Source organism: Lepeophtheirus salmonis, chromosome 4, assembly GCF_016086655.4.
Source record: "Lepeophtheirus salmonis chromosome 4, UVic_Lsal_1.4, whole genome shotgun sequence".
NCBI lineage: Eukaryota > Metazoa > Arthropoda > Copepoda > Siphonostomatoida > Caligidae > Lepeophtheirus > Lepeophtheirus salmonis.
In genome coordinates this window covers 53,213,933-53,240,769 of record NC_052134.2, presented here as the reverse complement: position 1 = coordinate 53,240,769, position 26,837 = coordinate 53,213,933, and the positions used below count along the sequence as shown (strand labels likewise).

The following is a 26,837-nucleotide window of genomic DNA, read 5'->3' as shown; positions in this document are numbered from 1 at the left end:
TTTATATATTTTTTTCACTAATGAATAGAAAAATGTTCAAGCTTGCTTATGTTTAATGTTCCAGCAACTTAATACGTGGGAGATAAAAAAGATTAAAGCACTCCCTCTTTTATAACATACCTACTCTAATAATGATCCTCAAATTTATTTCGAGACCAACAAGGAATTACACTTTTAACTTTCGAACAACCCCTCATTGTTACTTTCATGATCACACCAGTTGATCCATTAAAATCTGAACACTTATTAATTTAATAATTATTGTAGGTTGAGTGATTTAATCACAAGGATCTTCGTTTCACTACTTGGTTTAAAGCTTTATTTACTCTTTGTTGCATAATTATTATTGAAAAGAACAGCTAATAAACGATAGAGGGTCAAAGTTATAAATGAATGTTAGAGTTGTTAGAAGCGGTTGTTGGGCAGGCCTACTTTTGAGTTGGAATGCCAAAATATGAAATAATTAGGAAACGTTAAAATATAAGAGGCCATTTTCCCTCGAAAAATGCAGCAAAATGTATACAGGAAATTGAATCCCTGAGTCTTGGGGGGTCATTTTTTTATTAATGTCTTTGAAAGGTTAAGTATTACAAATTTCTACTTAATTAAGTCATCGACTGAGTAGGTTTAAGGTATCAATCAAATCTTCACTACCTCTTTATTTATGTAAAAATGAGATAATATATGAGCTTTACCAAAGACTTTGGGCACCTCTCAGGATTGCTTACACTACCTGTTAGAGTTGATACCACAGACACGAACTTTTCCATACTCAAATAGATCAATAGAGAAAGAAAAAACAATTTTAAGAACAACAATCTTTCAACCAGCCAATATATCCATAGTCTAGTTTAAACGAACGTTTCTCAATGATCCCAACAAATTCAAAATGATTTGCAACTCTTAATGTAACTCTACATAACGAAGAGTTGACAACTTTTTGACACCATGGGGTAGTTTGTGCTCCACTGTAGAGCTCCCCTGGGATTATCTTCCAGTGGTGGAGATCATTGTATTCGACGAGATCATTCCTTGGAATCTATACATTTTATCATATTAGTATGTTGATGATATTCTTCTCTTTTCTCTTTGCTTAAACTTTTTGCCAATGATCTCAAATTAGGCTTTCTAGTGAGAAGTTCCAATTTGGTCATGTTGTAATTGTTATTGGTGAGAAAATTCACCAGAATGGTGCAAGGATGTCAAAATTTACCACTTAAACCATTTCTGAGTTTCCAAAACCCAAAAATACAACAGACCTTCGTTCTTTTTTCTTAGTTTAGTTAACAATTTTCAATTTTTAATCATTCTATTGACTGATATTCCAAGGAACTTCATCCATTATTATGTAAGAATTATTCATGGTATTGGGATACTAACCATGAATCTCCATTTAATTGATATGTGTAAAATACTGATAGATTGAGTCGTTTTTAATTTTAATATTAACCTTCCGTCAAGTTTGTTCACTGATGCTTCGAAAATTCATGGATTAGGATCAGAGCTACAGAGCCAGAGTCAGTACCTTTTTTGGTTAAGTCAGAAGTTTTTACCGACTCCAAATAATGTATTCAAATTTACGTAAATAAAACCAATAGTTACTTCTATTCATATGGTTCATCAAGGAATAGAAATAATACGCCCTAGGGCTCCTTCTTTGTATTTTTTGGGTTGGAATGTCCAATGTCATAGTTCAATCGACTAAGTAATGTGAGTTATGCTATTTTTTTTTTTATAGATGCCACTTCTTTGGAGCCCTTACTTTCATCTCCGAATCCATCGAGACCGTTTGAACATATATTTACCGATTTTCTTAAACATAAAAGGGTTTTTGCTCCAATATGTACATATGTATTAGGGATAGGGCAGTACAACTCACCCACGGTTCGGATTGAACCACGGCACACCCTTGCTATACAAGGTTCAGTACGGTATTTTGTAAAATGTTTTTCTTAATAGAATTATTTTTTTTTTCTATTTTTTTTTTATTTTTGTAAAATTTATTTTCTGTACAAATAAACTTAACTTCCTTAGAAGAACAAAGCTTGATATAAGATATTCACGGGTAATATAATACTAGTATTCATGAATTTATATTTATATACATATTGTAAAAAGATGAGCTTGTCTACATTTTCCAGTAATGGACAAGACCGATTAGCAGTGACAATATTGCACACTGTCAAAAAATTATTTCTCTTGATACTGATGTATGCACCTGTAATTGTGAGGTATCGACAAGTTAACAAGGAAACATTGGAAAATTTATTTTAATTATCCCTCCACCAACCACTGGGTTTTCGTCAACTGGGGCGTATTTTATCAATTTGTAAGTCATTATCTCTTTTTTGTATAAACAAATACAAAAGGTCGGGCAGCAAAAGGTGTACCATATATTAATGTTTATTTCATCATTACGATGAAAACGTTTAGTGTTTATTTTTTGATATTCTGTTTCCGCTGTTCTTTTTACATAAACAAACTATACTAATCATTTACTCATTTCATCATCATTAGTGAGAAACTATTAAAAAAGCAGCGCATCTCAGATCTCCTTGACTAGGGAGTTGATGTGATGAAGATTACGGACATTGGTTTGTGTTCTAGGAGACTAGTTTTTATGTTTCCCTGATGAAAAAAAAAAAAAAAAAAAATGGGGAAGACCTCTACAAGAAGTCATGAAGTAGAGGGATACTAAATTCTTGTTAAGTTTGGAGAAGAATATAAAGGAGAATCCCACTAAGTCGGTGAATCGCCTTGCACACGACTACTCTGAGGCTCCAAAGGACCATCATGAGGCCTATAAAGCATTAATTTCTTTCACAAGGACCCCACGTCACCTTCTGTCGGAGGGCATGAAAGCCAGGAGGTTTGAGAGCTCCAAGAAAATCCTCACATGGATTAAGACAAATGGGTGAATTGTGAAAAAATTTGGGCAAGAACATTTTTCCAGTTCATCAATTCCACAACCGACGGAATTATTGCTGGCTTGCAAAAACAAAAGAAGAAGTACAAGGGGTTTACCATATCAAATATCTGCCAAACCAATGGTCATGGCGTTATGGTCTCTGATGGAAAGTAGATACTTCCGTTATTTTTCAAGGCTGTGCAGAAAATGGGACAGGAGGCTTACTATAAGGTTCTTTGGTACACCATCTTGCCATGATTGAAGACCAACTACCGGGAAGGTAATTACGTGGTGACTCAGGATGGTGTCCCCTCTCAAACGTCTGCTAAGTTCCAAAAATTATACACAGATAACATAGCTCTATTTTGGCCCAAAGAGATCTGGCCCCCTTCTTCCCTAGATTTGAACCCACTTGACTTTTCTATATGGGCCAATTTGAAAAGGGAAACCAAAAGGAGCTCACACCCAAATGTTGACTCACTGAAGTCCTCCATAGTGGCTGCATGGGACAATTTGTCAGAGGAGTTTGTCATCAATTCCTGCATGGCCTTCAGGCTGTGATTGATAATAAAGGTTGCCATATAGAGTGAATTTTTTTGTAAAAACCTTGCCTACATGTTTTGTTAACATTATTGAAAATATGAATTATTCGAGTCCACGTTTTGCTGCCCTACCTTGTACATAAAATATTTCTTATTTAGAAGGATGCTTATGGATTAAAATCTTTAAATCATCAAAATATTCTATATGTGATTACATATATTTGTACGTACAGTCGTACCGCACCAGAAGTAGAAATGTACCAAACCGAACCGTGGTACGACCCCGTACCATACTAGTCTTAATAGGTATATATGGATTGTTTTCATGGTTAGCCTATGTAAGGAGTATTAGAAAAAAAGAGGGCCCACCTAAGTAGAAAGTATACAGACCCAGGCCGATATTCTTAAAAAGGAGAGGGATATTAAATAAAGAATCTTAGTAATTTACTAAAGATAAACTATATACATATGTTTATCAGTTTTTATAGCTTTTTCTAAATTTTAAACAGTATCAGTTACTAATGTAGATCAGCTGGCCCACATAATTTCATTTATGTTATGTATTGTCTTTTATTTACTTTTAGATCATGACGTAGGGATTTGTTTTAAGTAGATAGTAATGTACCTTGTGTTTTACAAGTTGGTATATTTTAATAGTCATAGTGTGTACATCCTTTTAAATGTAATCCCTTATTGAATATATGTTTTAGTGTATGATTGTACCCCTAATCCAAAGGTGATCTTATTGACTTTACTCCAGTCCGTTACTTTGGTCTGTAGGTGGTGTTCGTAGAACATTACAATTTGCATATAAATAATAAGGCAAATTTCAATTGAATAAATATTTTTAATACAATTTGGAGCCAACAACAAATTCAGACCCTCTAAATACTGAATTTATACAAGCATATAAATATATTAGATTTGGGAAAAAGTAATTTCGCATTTCCCGCCCTTTTTTTTACTTAAGTAAATCGTGTTCAGTATTGGTCATGTCGGACAATACGATAAGGTGTTGTAAAGTTATGAATGTATATTACATACGCCATTGTAAAAGTATTGTGCTTGGCCGGTGCAATTGTGAATTATCGTGTCGAGTATGGAGGTCTCAAAGTAAGAAATTCGCCAAATTTTACATTTTTACTACCTGACAGGGAAAAACGTGTCAAAAGGGACCAAGGAAAGTTCTGATGTATACGGGTATTTCAGTTTGTGTTGCTCAACAGTGGTTTGAGTGATTATTTCCTGCTCAATTCTGCCCTCTATTGTGAACAACTCTACCGTTTGAATCTGGCGATTGAACAGAAGCAGTCAGGATTGACAAGGGCTTCTAAGAGAAGGGCATCAGGAAGTTGGATTCTCGTTGATAACGATTTATCAAAAAGAACGGGGCATACTTGGCTTAAATCAAATGAGTGCAACACTTGTTATGAACCATTGAAATAAAGCTAAAAATACGAAATTACTTTTTCCCCAACCTATTATTAAATTATTGAATCACGTGTCTACCAGAAAAGTTGACTTATATTACTGTAATATCTAATAAATATATTATATTTGGGAGTGTTATGCATACGCCTCCACGAAAAAATGTCAGAGCGGGGGGAACAAAGGGCAAGGAGTAAAAATCAGTATGTTTAATCCTTAATTCGAGTGACAACGGTTTCCATCGGCCATTAGGTGGAAGATGATGAAATATGTTGACTCATGAGGTTAAGGTTCTTCGTATTTTTACGTATAATTTCGATGTTGATCCTTAGAAATCGTGGCACTATAATGGATTCGAATTCTTCTTAGAACTTGTAAAGTGGGATTATTTCCCAACTTTTTAATTCATGATATTGATAAGCAAGCACTTCTCAACTCAATCAATCAAACATCAATAGACAATAATACACTTTAGGCAAAGCATTAATGAGTGGCCCTCAAAATTCTTGAGCGATAGTGGGAGAATATTCATTGTTTTAAATATTGTTCAGGAGTGCACCCATCCTTTTAGAAGAGCAATAAAATCGCTCGAATTTTCTTTCATTTATATAAGTTTGCAATACTTTTTTTGTTTCTACCTCTAATAAGATAACATCAAAAAATTTGTGTGAATAAGAATAATTTTAAAGATTGCAAGAATAGACGGTTGAAGTTATATCTTAAGATAAACAAGAATATTTTTTTTTCATAGAGTATCTGAGACTCTATGCTGTTTTCGTTTGATGAGTTTACCTTTCATGTAGCGTGAAGAAAATTCAGATATCGGTTCCCCAAGAGATACTGCCGGCCCATTCATTCGTAGAGATAACGTTGGTAGATAAATCTTTATTATTTGTAGACGAATTTTCCCAATTGAATTCCGATTTTCTTCTATTTTTATGTTGTAAATTGACATACGATCTAAAAATCTCAGGCAAACATAAGTTCAAAAACTTGGAAAACCTTTATACAATCTCAAGCTAATATCAAACTTAACTGGATGATATTGCACAAACCTTGTAAATTCATGTCCCCTCAGAGAGTGGTTTCCAAACTTTTGTTGCCCAAGGCGCACCATTGGACATATAAGAATTTTTACACACGCCTATTTTAATTAAACCACTCATTTGGATTATTATAAGTTATAGCAAATAATGTATGGTTGTCAAAAATCGTACGGCACACTTCAACTTGCAATATTTTGAATTTAATTGCAATCATAAAGAGTTGTCAAATTCAAATACACCTGCGGGAGCCAAAACATTAGCCCCACTAATTTTTAATGTAGGAAGAACACGCTCATGACTTTAAAAAACGAGCGGGAGCGAGCTCACAAAACTAAGTGGGAGCGCGCTCAGGAGTTCTTCAGCGAACTAATTTAGGCCTGAGTTCGTAGTTCAAAAGAAAAGGGGTGAGTGAACTGTACTGTCTTCCTTTATAGGTTATTGGCTTATGGTAGCGACACTTTCTAAAAAAAACAAAATTATTACAACATTCGAGATATTCTTCTGTGGTTTTGGAATCCACATTACACTTCTGAATTATCTTCAGATTAGGATCTATTGGTAATACAGAGTCTACAGTAAAATGCACCATTAAATAAATATTGGCATATACGTTCTCAGAACAAAAAAAGTCCAAAATATGGAAATATCCCAAAACATTCAGGAACACTTTCCCCTGCTCAATTAATATTCCCCCGAGTAATGCAACCAATATCAACTTTCGACAAAGTCTGAATAAAGAAACCTCAAAGTAGAAATTGAATGAGTCTGGAATTGTGACAAGTATTCACCATAATAGTTGCTTATATAGACGACGGTAGGCACTTCATACGTAATCAAACATTCATAAAACCAATCAAAGCTTATGTTTAATTTCTAGTTTGATTCTACTGAGGAAATCGTACCGTTTTTGATAGTTTTGATATAAATTATAAATTTTTAAATAATCCAACATCGATTACAAGTAATAATGGTTCTAATGAGCTATAATTGGCGCAGCACGATTTCTTACACAGCCACTTTATTAATTAATTATATATTATTTGATATTTTAAAATTATACTATAATTAAACTCTATATTAATCATCACATTATGGGTAACAAAAGCAAACAAAAAGTGCGTTTATAATTTATTTAAAGTGTCCTGTTTTGTAGCAAAATAACAATTGTTAACAAAAGTTTGACCTTGGATTGAGATGGTGTGTCCTAAAAAAAAATATACTACATGAAATTAGGAGGATAGGACACCAAAATCATTTTGAAGGCTCTTTCTCGCCCCTGGATATCAATATGTAGTCTACTAGTGCGTCTTGAATAGTTGACATCATATATAGTCTCTGTTCTACCTTTAATGCAATTTTTTAAGTGGACGATCTGGATAAAAACTTTTTAGCCGTTGTTATGTTCGTATCAACATTTTTACACTAATAGAAACTTGTTATATATCATTTCAAAATTTATAGCCCAAGAAATTCAGTTTGTGGAAACAGCTTCTACAAAAATACATCACTTTAAAACTGACAAAAAATAAAACAGATCCATAATTACTCAGAGTAGTGATATACAGCTTAATGACCAACAGTTCCAATTGACACATTTACCAACATACCCAGAGTACACCCTGTATATATTTCAACCAATTTCTCTGTCTTAGACTCTGTACCCTGTACATTGAGCCAAAAAAATCCATACAGATTCCAACGAAAATTAAATTTAATTGGCTCGGAGTAACCGTCGTACAACTTTAAAAATAAGAGAACGGATGGATTCGGCACTTCATCTGCATCAAACAATAGAAATAAATCATCATCGCGCTTGTTTTTCAACAGGGGTAGGCCATTGAGGCTTAGATGATTGCTATTAAAATCCTCAACTAGCCACTCGTTAGAATCCCATTCCGTCAAAAAGAAGGATAGAAAAACATAGAGTAATTTGTCTTGATATTGATTCATCCATCCTTTGGAGATTACATCAAACAAACCTATGTCCTTCTTTTCACCAATCATAGTATAGTTTGATTCTTGAATGATGAAAGCATCAACAACGTCATAGTTGGTGGCCAATCGAAGTTCCAATAGTTCATATTCATGATTGAATAAAAGGCCTTGAATGATTCGACGAGGAATCTTCCGGCGAATGAGTTCATTTTCGCCCAAAGGAATGGATGAATAATGTCCAAACCAGACAGCATCGGGTGTATTGCTGCAGTCATTTCCAAAATAATTGTCTTTACATATGCACTTTTTGGAGGATGTATCCTTCCAATTTGTTCCATCTATGAAGCATTCCACATTTTCAGAAATGTTCCTGTTGATAAGGAAGAATGTATTCAATGCATATACTATGGAAAACAAGTTATCATGGATAAAAAAGCATGTTTAATGTACTTGACTAAAAAAAAGGATACGCTAATCCTGACAATTTAGGGAATATTTGAGCAATGACAGCTTAGCTTTTGCAATCACTTTTCAATAAATTCGGAATGTCCACCACACACATCATATATGACTGTTGGTGACTCTCCACTTGCCACTAGTATTAAGTTCGAGGCAGATTCTCAAGATGAATAAGTCGACCACGGGAAATTCATTAACATCATGAAGAGAGGAGGGCTCTCCACTCCGTCTGACATACTTTTCCTCACCTGTCTCTAGACTCAATCTTTATCCAGCTTTATCACCAGCAAACAGAAAGAAAAGAACCCAAACCAAGAGCTTCTTCTGTAGTTTAATTTTGTGATAAAATGAAGGAGAGGTCAGAAAATTAATTATTGAACAAATTTGACAGCATAGCTTGCAAATTTGCAAGGTGGCTTAAAGCACGCCCCATCCCACAGAACATTGCTCCCGTAGTCATAGACCTGATTCGGACTATTAATATAGATTTTGTACTCTGATTTTTGAATACCTGAAATATTTCTCGTAATCATTTTTTAGCTAAACATTGTGTTGTGCGCTTTTCCAGTCTTTAAATCCATATTCCTTTTCTGCAACATCATCAAGGATTTTAAACTGATTTTTTCTAGGATGTTACGCCCCAGGAACATCATAGGCCATGGTAGTTCTGCCCTCAGAAGTTTTACCCTGGAGAAGTTTTACCTTTCAGAAGTTTCGCCCTCATACATATATTAGCATAAATGTATCTTTCACATACAATTTAAGATTTAAAATGAGTCTTTCCCCAATTAAAGTTAGTAGTGATGTATTTTTGCATTCATTATTGTAAAATGAGCCCATTTGATTCAATTTAATGTATGTTTTAAAATAGAAAATATCAAACATGAATGTCGCACCTTTTTATAATGAGTTCGAACCGACTTCTTTATAAACCGTTGTACTTCGTGTTAACAACAAAAATAGCTATGTAGTTTTGTTGTCAGCTGTCGATTCCCTGCTCTCCTTAGATATGTGTTGGCTGTTTCATAATTTATTCTTTTTGATAAATAAACAAAGTTACAGGTTATTCAATACGTCATATGCTCCGTATATATAATATATATTTTGGCTATTTTTTTATTTCTATAAATAAATTTTGGTTATTCCTTTATAGAAATAATATAATAATTACTCTTTTAATCAAATATTACTAAGCAATATTATCATATAGTATTAAATATGATACTAAGTAGATTTTAATAATATGTAACTCATTTAAAAAAGGTGAAGACATGATATGTCAGTGATAGTCTGGGAGTAAATATAAAATATAAATAGAAGTTGCTTTGATTTACTTATTTGGCTAACTCCCAGATGATTTTGGGCCTTTTTTATATATCTTTTTGGATGAAAGGTTGCGTGATAATAGAAAGAGCGACCAAAGGGGAAGAAAGCCTTCTTCCTCTTTCCAGTAGCTAAAGTACACCGGTTCGAATTAATTATGATAAGAAACAACATTTATTTGAAATAAATTACTATATCCAAATTGAATTAAAATCCCATAATTTCATAATTAATTACAAAGAACTTCAAGTAAAGGAAAACCTTAGATTATATTTGGAAGATCTACATTAATTCTACAATATATATACATATATTATAGAATTAATGTAGATCTTCCAAATATAATCGAAGGTTTTCTTCCCACCCTTGAAATTAAGGATTTTTTTTTCTTTCTACAAAAAAATTTGATTTATGAAATTTAATTTAATTTTTCAAACAAAATTGAGTTTCTGTGAATAGCAACGGATTTTGAAAGTTTTTCTCCAAAAAAAAATTATTTTCTGTGAATAGCTATGGATTTTTGACATTTTTTTCAAAAAAATTTAATACTTGAAATTTAATTTTTGGAATTTTTTGTGACCAACTGTCGATTATTGATAATAGCTATGAACTTTTGATATTTTGTTCCAAAAAATTTAATTTTTTTGTCAACAGCTGCAATTTTTGAAAAAAATTTCAAAAAATTTAACATTTGAAATTTTTTTCCATGAAATTTAAAATTATATAGATAAAATCCTGCAAACACCCCTGCTGAATTAAGAGGATTTGTTTTTATATTATACGAACATTACATTTTATCGTTCCCACAATACTTAATTCTTCCATAGTTCCAAAAATGAAAGAATTAATGACTATCCGAAACTTCTCGGAAAATAAACGAAAGAAAGAAAAGAGGGTGAACGGGTCCAAAACCGGTTCCGTATATCTGACCTTCAAAACTAATACAAAGGAATTCTAAAACCTTCGTTGTTTAATTTGTATCAAATGTCCAAACTAGCAATTAATAATGATTAATTTAAGTTTATCACGATCAAAATTTTATCGGTTTATATTATCGATTTGTATCAGTTTAACGACTCTACGGCACAACGATATTACCCCAACGATTTTGCCCACAAACTTTTTACCACAATTGTTTTAATATTTCATTTCTTCTACAATTACCTACATCAACTTTGTGTAATGAATGTGTCTTCCTGACGTTCTGAAGCGAATCTTCCGTCATGATGAACAAGTTATCTTTAGAAATTGAAATATGTAGGAACGTTGTAGAAACTATCTTCATAAATATAATTAGGCATAAAGATTAATTGACTGATGAACACATTTATGATGTATAAATAATTAATTCCTTTTTTGAGTAAAACCCACACATCCATGCGCTATGTTGAAGAATAATAATTTATTAATCCTTTGTCTTTTACGTCATTGTTACAATTATCATACGTGTACATTTCATAATGTAAAACTTTATCATTTTGGGGATGTAAGAAAAGAAAAAAGAAACCTATAATTAGCATGTTCACCTGTGACAATATTTCATTAGAATACCTACAATCAGCTGCGACATGGGAGGATGGGAGAAAGAAATATACAAGGACTTGTGCTAGAAATCTTCAATGTCGATCCCCAATTCTACTCTGAGTCCAACAAGGACTTACAATTATAACTCAGCCATAAATCATCAGGGTTCCTATCCGTCCTTTATGAGCAGACATAATTGTCCAATCTGGTTTTGTTTACAATTGAATATTGTTTTGTTGACAACACAAAAAATGTTATTCCAAAAATTTAATTAAAAAAACTAAGCCCCCCTCCCAAAAAAAAAAAAAATTAATATATAATAAAAATAGTACATTTGGGCAAATTCTGCAGTGGAACAAAAAAATTGAAATTTTTTGTCAATATCTGTTGATTTTTTTTTTTTTTTTTTTTTTTTTTTTTTTACATGAAGACTTTATTCGTTTGGAGAAGTTATACATATGTATAAATCAACATTTTAGTTTATAGTTAAATCCCTGAACAAAATTTAATACACCAATTAATTAGCAAGGTGAATCAAAAGATAATAGAAATACTCTGGATGATTAGTTTATCACATTTCATAAAAAATTTCAATAAAATTATTACAATGATCTGGTAGAAAACAAATGAATAAAAATTATCATAATCATACAACTAAAAAAACTAGGATAGAGGCAAAAATCTCAAAATTTAAGCCTTGGATGCACAAAACTTTTAAAACTGTCTTTGGATGCGTATTCGACGGATAAGAAACGTCGTATCATGTTTCAAAGCAAATGGGTAGTAGGGCATCAAATCCCCCATGTACTTCCACGTTAGATTAAAAAAATCCAGAATTTTTATGTCCAAAACAGATAATCTTGTAGCAGTCAAAATAAGAATAGCTCTAAATTCTTCATTTCGGATAGGGTCGCCTTCTCCGCTATCCTACTTCTACAGCTCGAGAGAGCTAACTCTATGGCGGTAGTTTTTGTAGGAACATTCGAAATATTTGAAGGTGAGCCCGAATAAAAGAATAGCAGTCACGAATTTATCATTTATTCGTGCTATGTTAAGCAATATAAATTTTTTCAGTAGGTATATGTAGTGAAGGACAGTCTACAAAATCATGCATAACTGTGTTAAACAATTTTCTACAGTCCTTGGAAGGAGCATTGAAGGATACATATTCATTCTGAAGAGATTGGAAATTGTGAAGTAATTCGCTTTTCATCTTTTATTTTAGAAATTGAACCCATGATTCTCTTCTTCCACGATATGTTCAGGCCCAATATTTTTTTATGAACTTGTTGCAGATTTTGTGAGCTTCTTCCTTTAACTTAATGCAAAAGACATTCTCAAATGCCATGGAGTGGGCATCATGTGATTGTCTACGGCTCTCTTTTGTGGATAAACAAATTCCACACAGTTGAACATGGAGTCGCTGCTCATATCGTGAAAGGAGATAATGCCCCTCGTTTAGACTAACCATTCTAATTGTTTTGGTTCTATGAGGTTTTAAAAAAGAACCTTCTTTTTACAGTTTTGTCGCGCCACATCAATGGTGGAGGTGGATAAAAATGAGGGCGTTCCTTTCCAAATAATCCTATGTGCTGCCGCTAAAGATGGAGATAATTCCAGCAAGTGATCATTTATAAAATCTGTTCAGAGCATAAACCATGTGTTTATGCTGGTTATGAGGAAATAGTAGCTCGCTACTCAGTCTCTGGATGTCTTGAAAGGTCAATTAGCACTTTTTGATAGACTTTGGGCAGTATTCTTGAGAGCAGAGATAATCTTTCTCGCACAAGAGATCTATGTCTTCTGATTGTGGGTGAATAGATCCTATGAAGTAGCTTATTAAGCCAGGAATGTTTTTCTTCAATTGCCCTCTCAGCGAGCATGGGAATAGCTGTTGCCTTGTATAGTACATTAGGAATAATTAGGATATTATAAACGTCAACCCTATTTCGAAAATTAAAACTTCTACATTGGTAAATGGAAGAACACACATACTTTTTAAGGAATGTCCAGTTTGAATAAAAGGCACTTTTTGTTTACCATATAATTCCCAATATTTCCACTGTTTCCTTAATTGAACAGCTAGTAATTTGAATATCCTTACTTGGGCGGCTCCATTTAACAATAAGAAGAGCAACGGTTTTTTTATAGTTGATTTTCAAACTGGACCTACCTCATTTCATACTTCTTGAAGTAATTTAAACCACAATTGTTTTGACAACAAACCATAGTCATCATGGAACAAGCAAGGAGAGACGCCATCCTCGAATTGGCTCGTGTGGGACACAAGCCCTCTGCTATCTACAAGCTTCTTAACTACCCCAAGACCACGGTGTACCGGGTCTTCAATGCCTGGGAGATTGAGGGGAAGGTCTGCTGCAAGGCCCACAACATGAGAAGTGACCGAATCCGCACTCTCCGCTTCCTTGAAGGCCTCCGGAAGTCCATCAAGGCTTGGAGCCATGGAGGAAGAATCATGTTCTTCTCTGACGAGAAGAACTGGACTGTCGACAGAAGCTACAACGTCCAGAATGACAGGTGGCTTGCCAAGGAGAGAGAAGAGGTCCCTGCAGTCTTCGCCACAAAGTTCCCGGCCTCCCCGATGACTCTGGGTGTCATCTGCAGCACCGGTGAGGTGATGCCTCCTTTCTTCTTCAATCCCAAGGAAAGGGTTAACGCGATAAGGTACTGTGAAGTCATGGAGGAGTTCGTCATCCCCTGGATGAAGGATACGGCCGCTGGGAGGGAGTTCATATTCCAACAAGTCTCAGCGCCCGCACACATCGCCATGAGGACCACTAACCTCTTGAGCTCCCACGACATCTCTTTCTGGGATTGCAACACCTGGCCCTCCAACTCACCCGACCTCAATCCATGTGATTACTACTGGTAGGGGAAGTTGGAGAGGGAGGTGTGCAAGGTCAGCCACAAGAGCATCGCGGCCCTGAAGGGCTCCACTACGAGGTAGTAGAATGCTATCGATTCCGAGGAAGTCATCAGGGCATGCAAATCCTTTAGAGGCAGGATGTAGAAGATGGTGGCTGCTGAGGGAGGACATGTTGAATAAGTTTATTGTTGAATATCATGTCTAACTTTTTCATATTAACAAATACACTCCAAATTCCATTTTTATCAAGCAGGTTGAATTTTAAGATAGTTCCAATTTATCGTGGACACCCTGTAGTTGACGTACCCTTGAAGTGAAGATTGTATTTTAACTGCTTTCAAAATATGACTGTGTCTGACAGAATCAAATGTTTTGCTGAAGTCCACAACTATAATTGCACCAAAAGTTTCCTTTTCACGTACAATCTCAAGAGCAGACTGTACATTTCTTAAAATGTCTGAAATCTTCCTGCAGTTTAGGAAGCCTTTTTGTTCTTTGCCAAGTTTAGAGTTCAAAATTGGTTCTATTTTATTGGCAAGAACACCCGAAAGAATGTGGTAGCTCTCATGGAGCACCGTGATTGGTCTCAAATTTTTGATATCGGAAGCCGCCACCTTTTTAGGGATCAGAACTATCTGACCTCTTGTACCGGATTGCGGAAGCCTCCCACGAATTTTCATAGACTTCCCCAGCTCAACTAAATAGGGAACAACCTCATCTACGCATTGGGTGAAATTTTCCCACCAATCCCATCTGGACCGGAAGTTTTTACATCCTTAAAATGATTTTTTATGTATTTTGATATGACAAAAAAATTAATTTTATGTAAATAGCTGTGGATTAGTGAATTTTTTTTTACAAAGATTTTTTGTGAACAAATGTGGATTTTTGAAATTTTATTTCAAAAAATTTCATTTTTTGTGAATAGTTTTTTGTTATTATGTGAGAAAAAATTGAATAATTGAAATTTATTTTCCAAAAAACTTCCTCTCCACTAAAAAAAAATATATATATATAATCCTGCAGACGTCCCCGAATAACATATTTGTAATACATTTTAAGCACAGATATATAATAAAACTAGGCAATAGTGAGATAGATTTTCGATAGACAGAAAAGTTTGAGTCATTTTATCCTTTGGTACAATTTTGATATCCAAATATATATTACAATAGCTTACTATTTTCCATAAAATTAATGAAAAATATTTTTTTATTCATACAAAGCCCAAAATTTGCTCACGTCACATGAAAACGCTCTACATATTTAAATAACACACTCTGCCATTATGTTGATAATAAAATTTTCAAATGATATACCTATATATTTTTTATAATTTATCATATCGTGTACACATTAAATTAAGCTGTGTTCATAAAATATTAATTATATTTGTAATTGTAGGCTATATTTATAGGCTTAATTAACTTTTAGATGAGTCAGAGTGGTATTAAATTATATATTAATTAATATCTCTTAAAATGTATTTCAGTAGTTGAAAGATTACCGTGGATTCTCTATCAAGAAGTTTAGAAAAAACTAAAGCAATGTTTCTGATTAAAAAACACTGTTCAAATTTCGGAATTATAATTTATCTCTCATTTTTTTTGGTTCAGGTATGATTTTTTATTTAATTATATTGGGATAGACACTTTTGTCTTTAAAAATAAAGTGGTCCTGTTTTTTGTTTTTTTTTCTGTTATGCGAAAAGTAAAAAAGGTTGATGTTGTTACCTTTTTTTTCCTTTTTATTCGTTTTTTAATAGATTGTCGTGGTGTAAACATCTCTTTTTGTAAGAATAATTCCAGGTTATGTTTTGTGTATTTATATATACGTAAATACATATTTAAATATCGCAGTAATTCATTTTCTCATATAATTAGCAGATTGTGCTAACAAGGATATTAATTCTCTAATACCATAAGTATAGATCATCCCTTCTATTTGGGATCTACAAAAACCCCATTCCTACTTATTTATTAAATGCTACAATTCCAAATATTAAATAAGACACTTAGTGCGTGTAAAATAATCAATTGTCAATTGTGATGGATGGGTCCTACTATTATCTTCAGGAATTTTGTCTTGTTCCTGGACCTCTGCAAGTGAGAACCTTCGTCATAATGAGTGAAAGTTGATTGAATCCTCGTGAGCATATATTTTGCAAATAAGTATATGATGTTAACCTACAAGGCATGAGGGCTCTCCATTTTAAAAATTACAACGTATTACAATTAACGAGCAAGGAGCACTAGGATTTTTTTATAGTGATCTCTAGTGATGTAAATACTGGGAATTTTTTAGCTGGCCTGTTGTTTTGCTCTGAGGATTTGTTGCAAAGTAATAATTGTAAGTCCTTATAGGATTCAAAGGAGATTTGGGGTTATCATCGGAGTAATTCTTGGCAATGTTCATGTTTATTTCCTTCTTCCCCTCCTCCCTTGTCAAAGCTGATTATAGCTGATCTCCTGCAAAAGATTCCTCAAATTTTCAGGGTTACCATATTGGTGTTTTTTTTAAATGCCCGTTATACACACTATTTCCATGACTAGTTATCTCTGTCAGCAGATATGTTATGTTTTAAAGTTACCTGCATTTACTTTTCAAATATTAAAATTATTGAAAAAAAAATTCCAAAATTAATTTCTTTGCAAAAGAATTTCAAACATTAAATTTTTTTTTCACAAAATTTCAAAAATCTATAGCTATTCACAGAAAGTAAATTTTTTTGGAAACAAATTTCTCCCCAAAAATTTGCCCCAATGTTGAAAAAAATTCTGGTAAAGAGCAAAAATTCCTTATGTGGAGGGAGCTATAGCCCCTCCAGCCCATCTTCCGTTGACACCCCTATTTATTCTTTATCTTTTTTGGGACGAAATCTGACAAAAAGAATGGAAAAATTCGTAGCAAAAATGAATGCTACCTACGAGCTCCGTCTAACAAAGAATTAAACTCGTATGTCAAGATATTACCGTATCATAAAGAATTATTTTTTCATTATCTTGTGTAAATATAACAGATGAATCCATATTTGATCAGTTACGTGCTATCAGTAATTTTATAATCTAGAGTTTCCTTCCTTGTTTTATAAATGATACCATATCTTCAATCAACATAATATTGATATTGATAAATGTTTAAAAAAAAGTACATAAGTCAAGTTTTTAAGTGATAGTTTAAAATGAAGTAATGATTAATGGCTGAGCAATGAAAGCAATATTTCAACGACGTTGGGCTCAAAGAATATTAATTATATTATGTACCCTGCAGGTAATGCATAATTAATTATGGATAATTACTTTCTTTGGGGGGGTATTGAGCTATTTCTGTATATACCTAAAAATAAATTAATTGAACTGATGTAAATAACTTGTGGTGTAAATCGTGTATATTTTTTAGCTTGCAAACTTTTTTAGAATTGGTAATCTGAAGAATGAATTTCTTTGCATCAGCTGTTGTCATTACTATTTAACTCCTGAGTAGGCACCTTATTTTCCTACTAGGTTCAATTATTTTTTTAAATTGAACACTCGTGCGTCGTCTTCATGGAAGACAGAGAAAATAAAGTAGTTGTATAGGAGTTATAATTGCAAGTTCTTGTTGGACTCGTAGAAGAATCGGGGGTCGACATCGGAGTCATTCTTGCCAATATCCCATTTTTATTCCTTTCATGCCCTCCTCACAGCTGATTTTGGCTGATCTAATGAAACGTCATGACAGCTAAACTGGTCTCCTCCAAAACATTTTTCAAATTGCTGGGGTGATCATGTTGATTTTCGGTGACTTTTTTTTTTTACATTCCCGAAATACACACAATTTTCATCACTATTAATAACATTATCCTTACAGACCGGCCTTAGATATTGTTGGGCACCTATGAAAAACACATTGCGCCAGTCCCTAATCCTAAGTTATTCAACTGAGGCGAGGGCCGATTTTAGCGTAAGCGGGACCGGAAGCAAATACGTGGGGTTCTTCTCTTTCTTTCCGTGTTTGAAAATGTTTTATAACTAAAAAAATACGAGGAACTTTCTCCTATGTCGAAAGATATTATTAACAGAAGAATGGATATTTTCCGGCGGTCTTTTAATAAAATTGGTAAAGTTATCGAATGACCTTCTTTAGGAAAATAACTTTTATACCATTTCTTTTTTTTTTTTTTCGCTCCTGCCTTCTCCTCTTGCAGTTTTTTTTTTTTCCTGATTGTGACCATTTTTAAGAAATCATATATATATTTAATTTATATACTTTCATAAAATACATTTTTTTAGAGTAGATATTTCTATTTTTTTTATTTTTTATTTTAAATCAAACACAAAATATATATAGAGCACTTATTTTTCAGATTTCAATAATTTTGCTTCTTTTCATCTAATCTGTTTTCTGAAAATTAATTGCTTAAACTAACTCTTTTGAAAGCTGTATACAATTCCCAACAAACATAGAACAATAGTTCCGTAGTTGGAAATAAAGGCTATCACCAACTATTGTCGGTCCATTTCTTCTGTTTCTTTCCGTATGAATGGCTGTGTGATACAATCAAGGTAACTAGGTGTTTGGTTGACTTATGCATAGATTGTTTAACATCTTGATAGGCACAAGCCACGGATCCTCCTCAATAAAGCCTTAAAAATAAATAATTCATGTAGTACATGTCCCATAAATAACAATTGTAGAAGAGAAGAATCTTGTTCAAAAGTGACGAATTATCAACACAGAGCCTACGACTTATCCCATCCTCCATTGAAACCCCTCATTTGGTATAAAAGTAATCAATTATCAAATTGTGGATCGTCTGGTGAAAGTTTTTGACGGAAATTTTCATTTTTCCCTGTTGAATCTTGAAAGAGTGCCCTAAAAGTTAAGTATGATTAAATTCTGTTGAAGAAAAAGCTAATTTTTTATAGAGAATTTCCTTCTATCCCTTTCTTTCCCCTCATATTAAGCCTCATCGAATGAAAACATTTTTTGAGAGAATGTCCAGTTCCTTTGTAGTTCATCCAATTTCTCTTGTATCTGAGTGGAGAGTCTCTTGATGAACTTGTTTTCGTCTATAGATAACTTCACATTAAGTCATTTATGTCTCAACTCTTGTTCTCTTCATCATAACATAGATAAATTTATGTCTCTTCTGTTTTTAATTCTATAGAGTCTATAACATTTTTTCTGAAGACACGTCTTTTTAGTTCTCTATTTTTACATTTAGTTTTTTGCAAATCGTCATATTAAAAATGAAATGAGCAATCAACTTCTTAGAGTTATCAAATGATTTACTATCTATATAAACAATAATAATTTTATATAAATACTCACAAGATATTACTATAATAATTATTTACTGGGTATCCAATAAATTGGTATAGCTGATTTTCACTTATTAAGAATTTCCAAGTTTAATGTTGAAAATGTATTCGAAGAATGTCTTGGAGCTTTTTGACAGGATGCTTTTCTAATATGTTAACAAGGGATCCCACAATTTGAAGGAATGTTTCACGTCTAAGAAGAAATAATCACTTATTATCCAAATTATATATTTATTTTTAACTAATGGCCGATAAAATAATTTAACTTATTGAAACTTTACTGTTATGGATATAAAAGAAAGGTTGCGTGATTTAAAAGAGAATAGTCTATCCAGATGTTAACTAATCCATTACTTAGGCAACTATTTCTTACTTTTGCAGAATGCTTCATGTCAATCCGATTAAAAATGGGAATTGTTAGCGTAGTTAGTTAAAGATTAATTCAAGATTAGTCTACTGCTCTAGCGGACAAAATTGTGTTTGGGTTGTCGACTTTCAATATTGATCACGTTGTCTTTTTATTGCCACTTGGTTTGTAACTTTGATTCAGTCTATTTTGATCTAGGGACATTTCTGTAATTTAATAGGGACATTAATTTATATCAGTAAAATATTGAATGTTATTAAATATTTTTTTATTTTTAAATATGATTGTTGCTCATAGAAACTCTAATATTATTTTTTACTTATAGATTGTGAGTATTTTTTATTTATATAAAGGACAAACTGAGATTGATGTACATAAACTAAACGAGAATAATCAGTTAGAAGAGGAAAATAGGATTGAAATCCCTGATAATGCTGCAGAAAAGGAATATGCATTTAAAGATTTTAACGTAAACGATTGGAAAAGCACACAGCAAAATTTTGTCCTAAGGAATGACCAAAAGCAGTATTTCAGGTATGCAAAAAACAAATAACCAAATCTATATTTAGAGTCCAAATCAGGTCACCACCCTTGACTAAAAGTCTTCTTGTTTAATTCGTCTATATGAAACACTTTAGTTCGTTCCTAAACTTCATTTAAAGTCAAATTCATTTATTTAAACTCTATATATGATAAGTATTGAATATCATTATTCATGGGGATATTCAACAAATAAAATAAGTAATTAAGAGCTGTTTATGGAGCCAATACAGATTCGAATACAACAGGAAAGCGGTGGTTCCAAGGATTCCCTTCTGGTAATATGGACGTCAAAGATGAGGTACGATATGGCAGGCCAATCATCGAAAATGTCAAAAAATAACGGAAATCGTCGAGTTGGACCGGCATAGGAATGTCATTTATTTATTTTAATTCTATTGTCAAAATAAAGCAAATAACGCTCAGAACTTTTTACTTGACCTATAATCTTCTACATTAATCAAACAAAGTTTCTTTGTATGTATAAAAACGAGTCACGGGGTACACTCTATATAGTGCTCTCTGATACATATCATATACATATTTTGATCTAAGAAATAACAATACATTTGTATTAATGAACTATTGCAGGCCTGTGCATATAGCATCGAACTTGTATACAGGGTGCACTCTATATATTTGCTCCCTGATATATATTTAAAACTGAGTAGTTTGTAAGGAAAAAAGAGCGGAAGGAGAGATTGAGACCTATGGTAGATCTGAAGTAAGACCATTATAAATACTGGCTGCCTTTTAAAAGACTTTGAAGTGAGAAAATAAATTACTGCTAAAAATAGGATAACTTTCTACCTTTAAAATAGTTCTATTCTAGGGAAAATTGTAATTACACTGTCCAACAGCAAAAATAGTACAAAAACTGTTTGAGGACCTTATTTTTTCTCTCATAGCCTTCAGAAAAAGGTCATCCATTTTTTGTTATTTTTAAGGTTCAAAGCTGTTTTAAGCCCTCGGTGTTGAAGATAGGGATAAATTATATTAATATATTTAAAAGTCAAATGTTAAAAAGTTATAAAAGCATTTTTAAAATGTCTACATCATACTTATAACTCAAGTTATCTTTGTTTAAAGTGAAAAATAGATACTTTTTATTCAGAGGCTCATAGCTTCAAGACGAATAGATTTTTTAAATACATATATTATTTACAGCTCTTATTATATTTATAGTCAAGCACATTAAACCATACTTTTTATTCATCATAACTTGTTTTCTATAATATATGCATTGAATACATTCTCCCTTATCAACAGGACTATTTCTGAAAATGTGGAATGTTTCATAGATGGAACAAATTGGAAGGATACATCCTCAAAGAAGTGCATATGTAACGACAATTATTTTGGAAACGACTGCGGCATACCCGATGCTGTCTGGTTTGGACATTATTCCTCCATTCCTTTGGGCGAAAATGAACTCATTCGCCGGAAGATTCCTCGTCGAATCATTCAAGGCCTTTTATTCAATCATGAATATGAACTATTGGAACTTCGATTGGCCACCAACTATGACGTTGTTGATGCTTTCATCATTCAAGAATCAAACTATACTATGATTGGTGAAAAGAAGGACATAGGTTTGTTTGATGGAATCTCCAAAGGATGGATGAATCAATATCAAGACAAATTACTCTATGTTTTTCTATCCTTCTTTTTGAAGGAATGGGATTCTAATGGGTGGCTAGCTGAGGATTTTACTCGCAATCATCTAAGCCTCAATGGTCTACCCCTGTTGAAAAACAAGCGAGATGATGATTTGTTTCTATTGTTTGATGCAGATGAAGTCCCCAATCCATCCGTTCTCTTATTTTTAAAGTTGTACGACGGTTACTCCGAGCCAATAAAATTCAATTTTCGTTGGAATCTGTATGGATTTTTTTGGCTCAATGTACAGAGTACAGAGCCTAAGACAGAGAAATTGGTGGAACTATATACAGGGTGTACTCTGGGTATGTTGGAAAAAGTGTATGACAATAAGGCAATACTTATTAGGAGTAATGCCTATGAAAAAGAGGAATTCATATCAAAGGCTACCTACTATTCTCAATCTCATAATTTAAAAACATGGTCCATTGGATCTATTGGTCATTACGCTGGATATCACTGCTCTTGGTAATTAAATATCTGTAATATTTATAGCTACTTTTTTTAGATTTAAACTTAAGGGTTAATTATACAAATTTCTAGAAGCTGTATGTACCACTGATTTTTTTCAGTTTTGAATTGATATAACACATGCCCCTATTGGAGTAAAAATGTCGATGCAAACATAAAGGATGGTTAACGGTTGTAATGTAACAGCTAAATAGGTGACTGACATCACCAAACTTGATATCCGGATATCCAGGGCTAGATAAAGTCATCATATATGGTCCAACGATGTCCATAAAAAAATGGGAAGATGAAGATAACAATTTCACAGCAGTTAAAGGAGCAACTTTATGAGGTCATGATATGTACGGGTCAAGAGGCAAATGTTGACATCCATTCTTATAGAGAAATGTGTCACACGATAAAAGACTGTTAATTTCTTTAAAAGATATGTGTCAATGGGTACAATCTTTTACGCCAAAAATATATTTACAACTCACCAAGTCTACACCAGGCGTAATGACAGAATCCTAGCATCAACTTCAAGTGATTTTGCCATTATGATTCTGAGAAAACATTCAGCTCATGTCATGGTTTTTAAGATTATTGTTTCAGATCTTTGCATCGACATCTTCACTCCAAATTAAAGTAAAGTTGTATTTTTAAAAGCTGATTGTCAAAGAAATTCAGTGATACAAACCGTGTCGAAATTTTTTGCATAACTAAGCATTAAGCTTATTTTTTTTAAAACAAAAATTAATGTGCTAAGTAACTTAGTAACTAATTAATTTCATAAATATATTTTCCAGGTGCTTACAACCCGAGGGAATACGAGAGAAGTTACTCTCAGCGCAGAGAGAGGACAGACCCCGATGGGGAAACTATCCAGAAAAGACTAAGTTAACTTACATTAGATCCCTCATAGAAAGTGGTGGATGGTTTGACGGATCTTATCCCACCTTAAGAGTGGATGTAAATGACCCAAACTATGCTCCACAATATGTTTTTAAACATTTTGTACGATTTAAACATATTTTGGTATTATAATGAAAATAAGTGTCATGTATTAACATAATAGATTGTCCTTTTTATATGCCCACTCCCAGAGGTGTATGCAGGCGGTGGGCTGGAGAGGATAATGCCCTTCCCCCACAGTATAGGAATTTTCGCTTTTTACTAGTAATTTTTTTTGTCATTCAATTGTACAGCAAAGCAAAAAACGTAGTATTTGAAAAAAAAAAATGATTTTTTTTGTGAATAGTTATGGGTTTTTGAATTTTTTTTCCAAAAACTGTAATAGTTGAAACTTAATTTTTGATAATATTTTCCGAAAAATTCAATTTTTATATTTTTTTTCCAAACAAATAACTTTTTCGTAAAAAGATGTGGATTTTTGAAATTTTTTTCCCAAAAATTTAATAACTGAAATGTAATTTTTGAAATTTTGTGTCCTTTTTTTTTTTTTTTAATATATATGGGCTCTTGAATTTTTTTTTTCAAAAATTTAATATTTTAAAATTTTTGGGGGGTTTTTGTCAAAAAAAAAAAAAAAAAAAAGAACCTAAGCCAGCCTCCCCTCAAACCTCTAAATGTTCATGTTCTATATTTTCCCCTGACTTCTGCATCAGGGATACCATAAGCATTCTACATTAACAACAACAAATGTGGCCTTTTTTATGTTGGTAGATTATGGGCCATAGAGAAAAAAATTACCCCGTGACAACAAAGTGATTTTGATTGGGAGTTTGTCAGAGTAAGGCTGTAGGAGATTGAAATCTTCAGTCTACAGCAATGAACATCAGCTTTGGCAAAGTGGAAAAATAAATATATACTTACAAACTTCGGTCATGGAAATAATTATACTCGCATTTCAAGTTGTTACTGTATTTGATTTGATTTTGGGTGTATTATTATTTCAACGTCAACTAAAGGAAAGAAATTGATTGGTTAACCATATATTTTATACCATCAGAGCTTAATATCATTTCCCTATTTGGAATTTGTCGATTATAAGCAAGAAAGATTAACAAATGTGACGTCATATTATACCCCCTTTATGAGCTGACGCCTATTTGAGCATTTTGTTGCCTTTATGTATTTCTTTCTCTATGTTACGTCTTATGAAACGATATATGAACCTTATTGAACATATACTAGTAATATTAAAACTACATGACATTTAAAAACAGCCATTTGTGATCCAAACATAGCCACTTTTTAATATTTTAAGTGCCAGCACCGAGGGGTCTATTAAAATCTGAACACTTTGAATTTTAAACATCAACAAGATATAATTTGTTAATTAACAATAGAATTTCAACAAAAAAATTAATACTAAAATGGATGTGTGTCTGAGCTCTCTTAATCATTAATGTAGCCGCCCTTAGGGGCAATGATGGCTTGCAGGCGATGGTGGAAGACCTGACACCCACTATGGATGTAGACATCTGTTATGGAATCCCAGTGCTGGATGACAGTGGTTTTGAATGCCTCGATGTTTGATGAAGGACAATACAGGACTTCCCCTTGACAAACAAAATGTGTCGTCGAGGGTGTTGATATAAGATTTTATCAAAGAAATTCTAATTTTTGATTTATTCAGTTAGACTTTGCTGATTGTATTTCAATAATATAATAAATATATGTAACCAAAATAATAAAAAAACCAATGAGAGGCTTAATGTGTTTCAACAGAATTGTATCGATACAGAACAAGAGATTTGACGCTATCTCGTTTTATTATTTCGATTCGGATTATAATTGGTATTTTTAGAGTACGAATAATTTCCAACATTTCCTGAAATCGGATTCACCACTCTGGTTGGGTGAGCTTGGCTTCACTTTTCCAAAACTTTTCCATTGTTAGTGGAGTACATTTTTCTTTGAGCAAATCCATTCTCTCCCCCTAACGAACGTTCTGCCTGAATTTGAGCCTGCACAGCGGCTAATTCCCGACTGGGCTCGCTCATAAATGGAGTCTCACTGAAAACAAGACAAAATTCTCCCACTTTGGAGAGTTCACCTCCTTTACCGATGTAGAGTGTGAGACACTTTTTCCAAACGTTTGCGTAGACCTTGGATATCCGAATGATATCGCCAGGGTTGATCAATTTCCCTGGGTCATCCCAGACAGAGAGATTCACAGATCCAGTCCTATCTGCCACCGTGACTGTTCGAACCTTTAAAAAACATACGTAATGTATTAAAAGAGGGGGAAGGCTACAGATTTAAAACTCAACAAAATTATTTATGTTTAGTCTGAAGAATTTATTTTACCGTCCCAAGGGATTCATTTTTTAAAAGGTGAAGTTCTTTTTCTATTTTCAATCTTATTATTTCGAATGAATAAATTTCGATTCTATATAATTTGCTTCTTGTCTTTATAATTTGGTGTCCCTTAAAAGAATCATTGTGGGAAAAGGTTGGGTTTTTTTAAACTGTGACAGTTATAAAAGGGCATAAGGGATATTATCCTTGGGTTTTTATTGAGGAAGAAGAATATATTTTATTGTGAATAATAATTATTCTAACTGAGAAATATTAATTCTTTAAGAATGATTACCTGACAATTTGAAGAATGTTTTGGAAAAAGAGTAACATAGCTGTCATGACGTTTCATTAAATTAGCTGCAAGCAGCCATGAGATTAAGGAAATAAACACTTGCCCACTCTGTTTCTAGCATTAGTATACCTAGGTAGGAATTAATACGTTGTCGACCCTCCAAGACTAACAAGGATTTACACTTAGAACTCGCAACAAATCCTCAGAGATACGCGTTGTCTTTCACGCACGAGTGATTACTTGATACTTATTTTTCTCACTTGAAGAATACAAGAATAACGATGAGAGTTTTGGAAAATAAAATAAAATATTTTCAGGTTGTAATTACAAAAAGAGCCAATCTTCAAATGTCCTCCCTATCACTGTATGAAACTATGACAAGAGCCTCCTTTCTTCCTTACCTCATGACCGTTCTTAGTGACATTTGGTCGTCCAATATCCAAAATGATGCACATTAGTTGAAGATCCTTGAAACCTGGCTTCAAATTCCGAACAGACATGAACTCTGCCATTATTACGTATGTACAATAATAGTCCACTTATGCTAATGTTTGTATAGATTCCTTCACTCCTAAGAGTTGAATGATGAACTGATTAAATCCTCAAGCTGATATTGATTTGATATATGTACATAAGTGTAGTTTGCTACAATCCTTAATTTGTTATTAAAAATAGGTACACATGTTATATGATTGCATCTATGAGTTCTACTCAGTATTTGAAACTCTTGGATGCTGAGCTCAATATCCAAGAGCCTTCATTCAATTTGTGGCCATGTATCAGGGGCGTCCGGAGCTCTATCCCCCCCAAAAAAAAAAAATGAAGGAATTTTAGCTTTTTATTAGAAAAATAATATTTAAAGTTTAATATAATTTTTCAAATTTTTTTCCAAAAAAATTAAATTTTC

At 33.0% G+C, this 26,837-nt stretch overlaps 2 protein-coding genes across 8 annotated transcripts; one reads left to right on the top strand and one right to left on the bottom strand.

Moving 5' to 3' along the window:
- The first annotated feature begins 2,156 nt into the window (after positions 1–2,156).
- On the top strand, positions 2,157–25,734 carry LOC121116224 (beta-1,4-mannosyl-glycoprotein 4-beta-N-acetylglucosaminyltransferase). 7 transcript variants are annotated; one of them, XR_011779895.1, is made up of 6 exons: positions 2,157–2,329; positions 15,545–15,668; positions 20,048–20,256; positions 21,532–22,389; positions 22,494–23,016; positions 23,178–23,310. XR_011779895.1 is itself a non-coding variant. In XM_071888043.1 (5 exons), the coding sequence occupies exons 2-5, from the start codon at positions 15,600–15,602 to the stop codon at positions 23,413–23,415; spliced, it is 1,374 nt and encodes a 457-aa protein (XP_071744144.1). In that variant the 5' UTR covers positions 2,157–2,329; positions 15,548–15,599; the 3' UTR covers positions 23,416–25,734. The 7 variants fall into 7 exon arrangements, 5 of the variants coding, with proteins under 5 accessions (XP_071744144.1, XP_040566403.1, XP_040566405.1 ...); XM_071888043.1 differs by lacking the exon at positions 22,494–23,016 and having other exon boundaries at positions 15,548–15,668; positions 23,178–25,734; XM_040710469.2 differs by lacking the exon at positions 22,494–23,016 and having other exon boundaries at positions 23,178–25,734.
- LOC121116637 (beta-1,4-mannosyl-glycoprotein 4-beta-N-acetylglucosaminyltransferase-like) lies at positions 7,491–9,046 on the bottom strand. Its single transcript, XM_040710901.1, has 2 exons — positions 9,021–9,046; positions 7,491–8,229 (listed from the first exon to the last, which is right to left on the bottom strand). The coding sequence occupies exons 1-2, from the start codon at positions 9,044–9,046 to the stop codon at positions 7,491–7,493; spliced, it is 765 nt and encodes a 254-aa protein (XP_040566835.1).
- Positions 25,735–26,837: the final 1,103 nt, after the last annotated feature.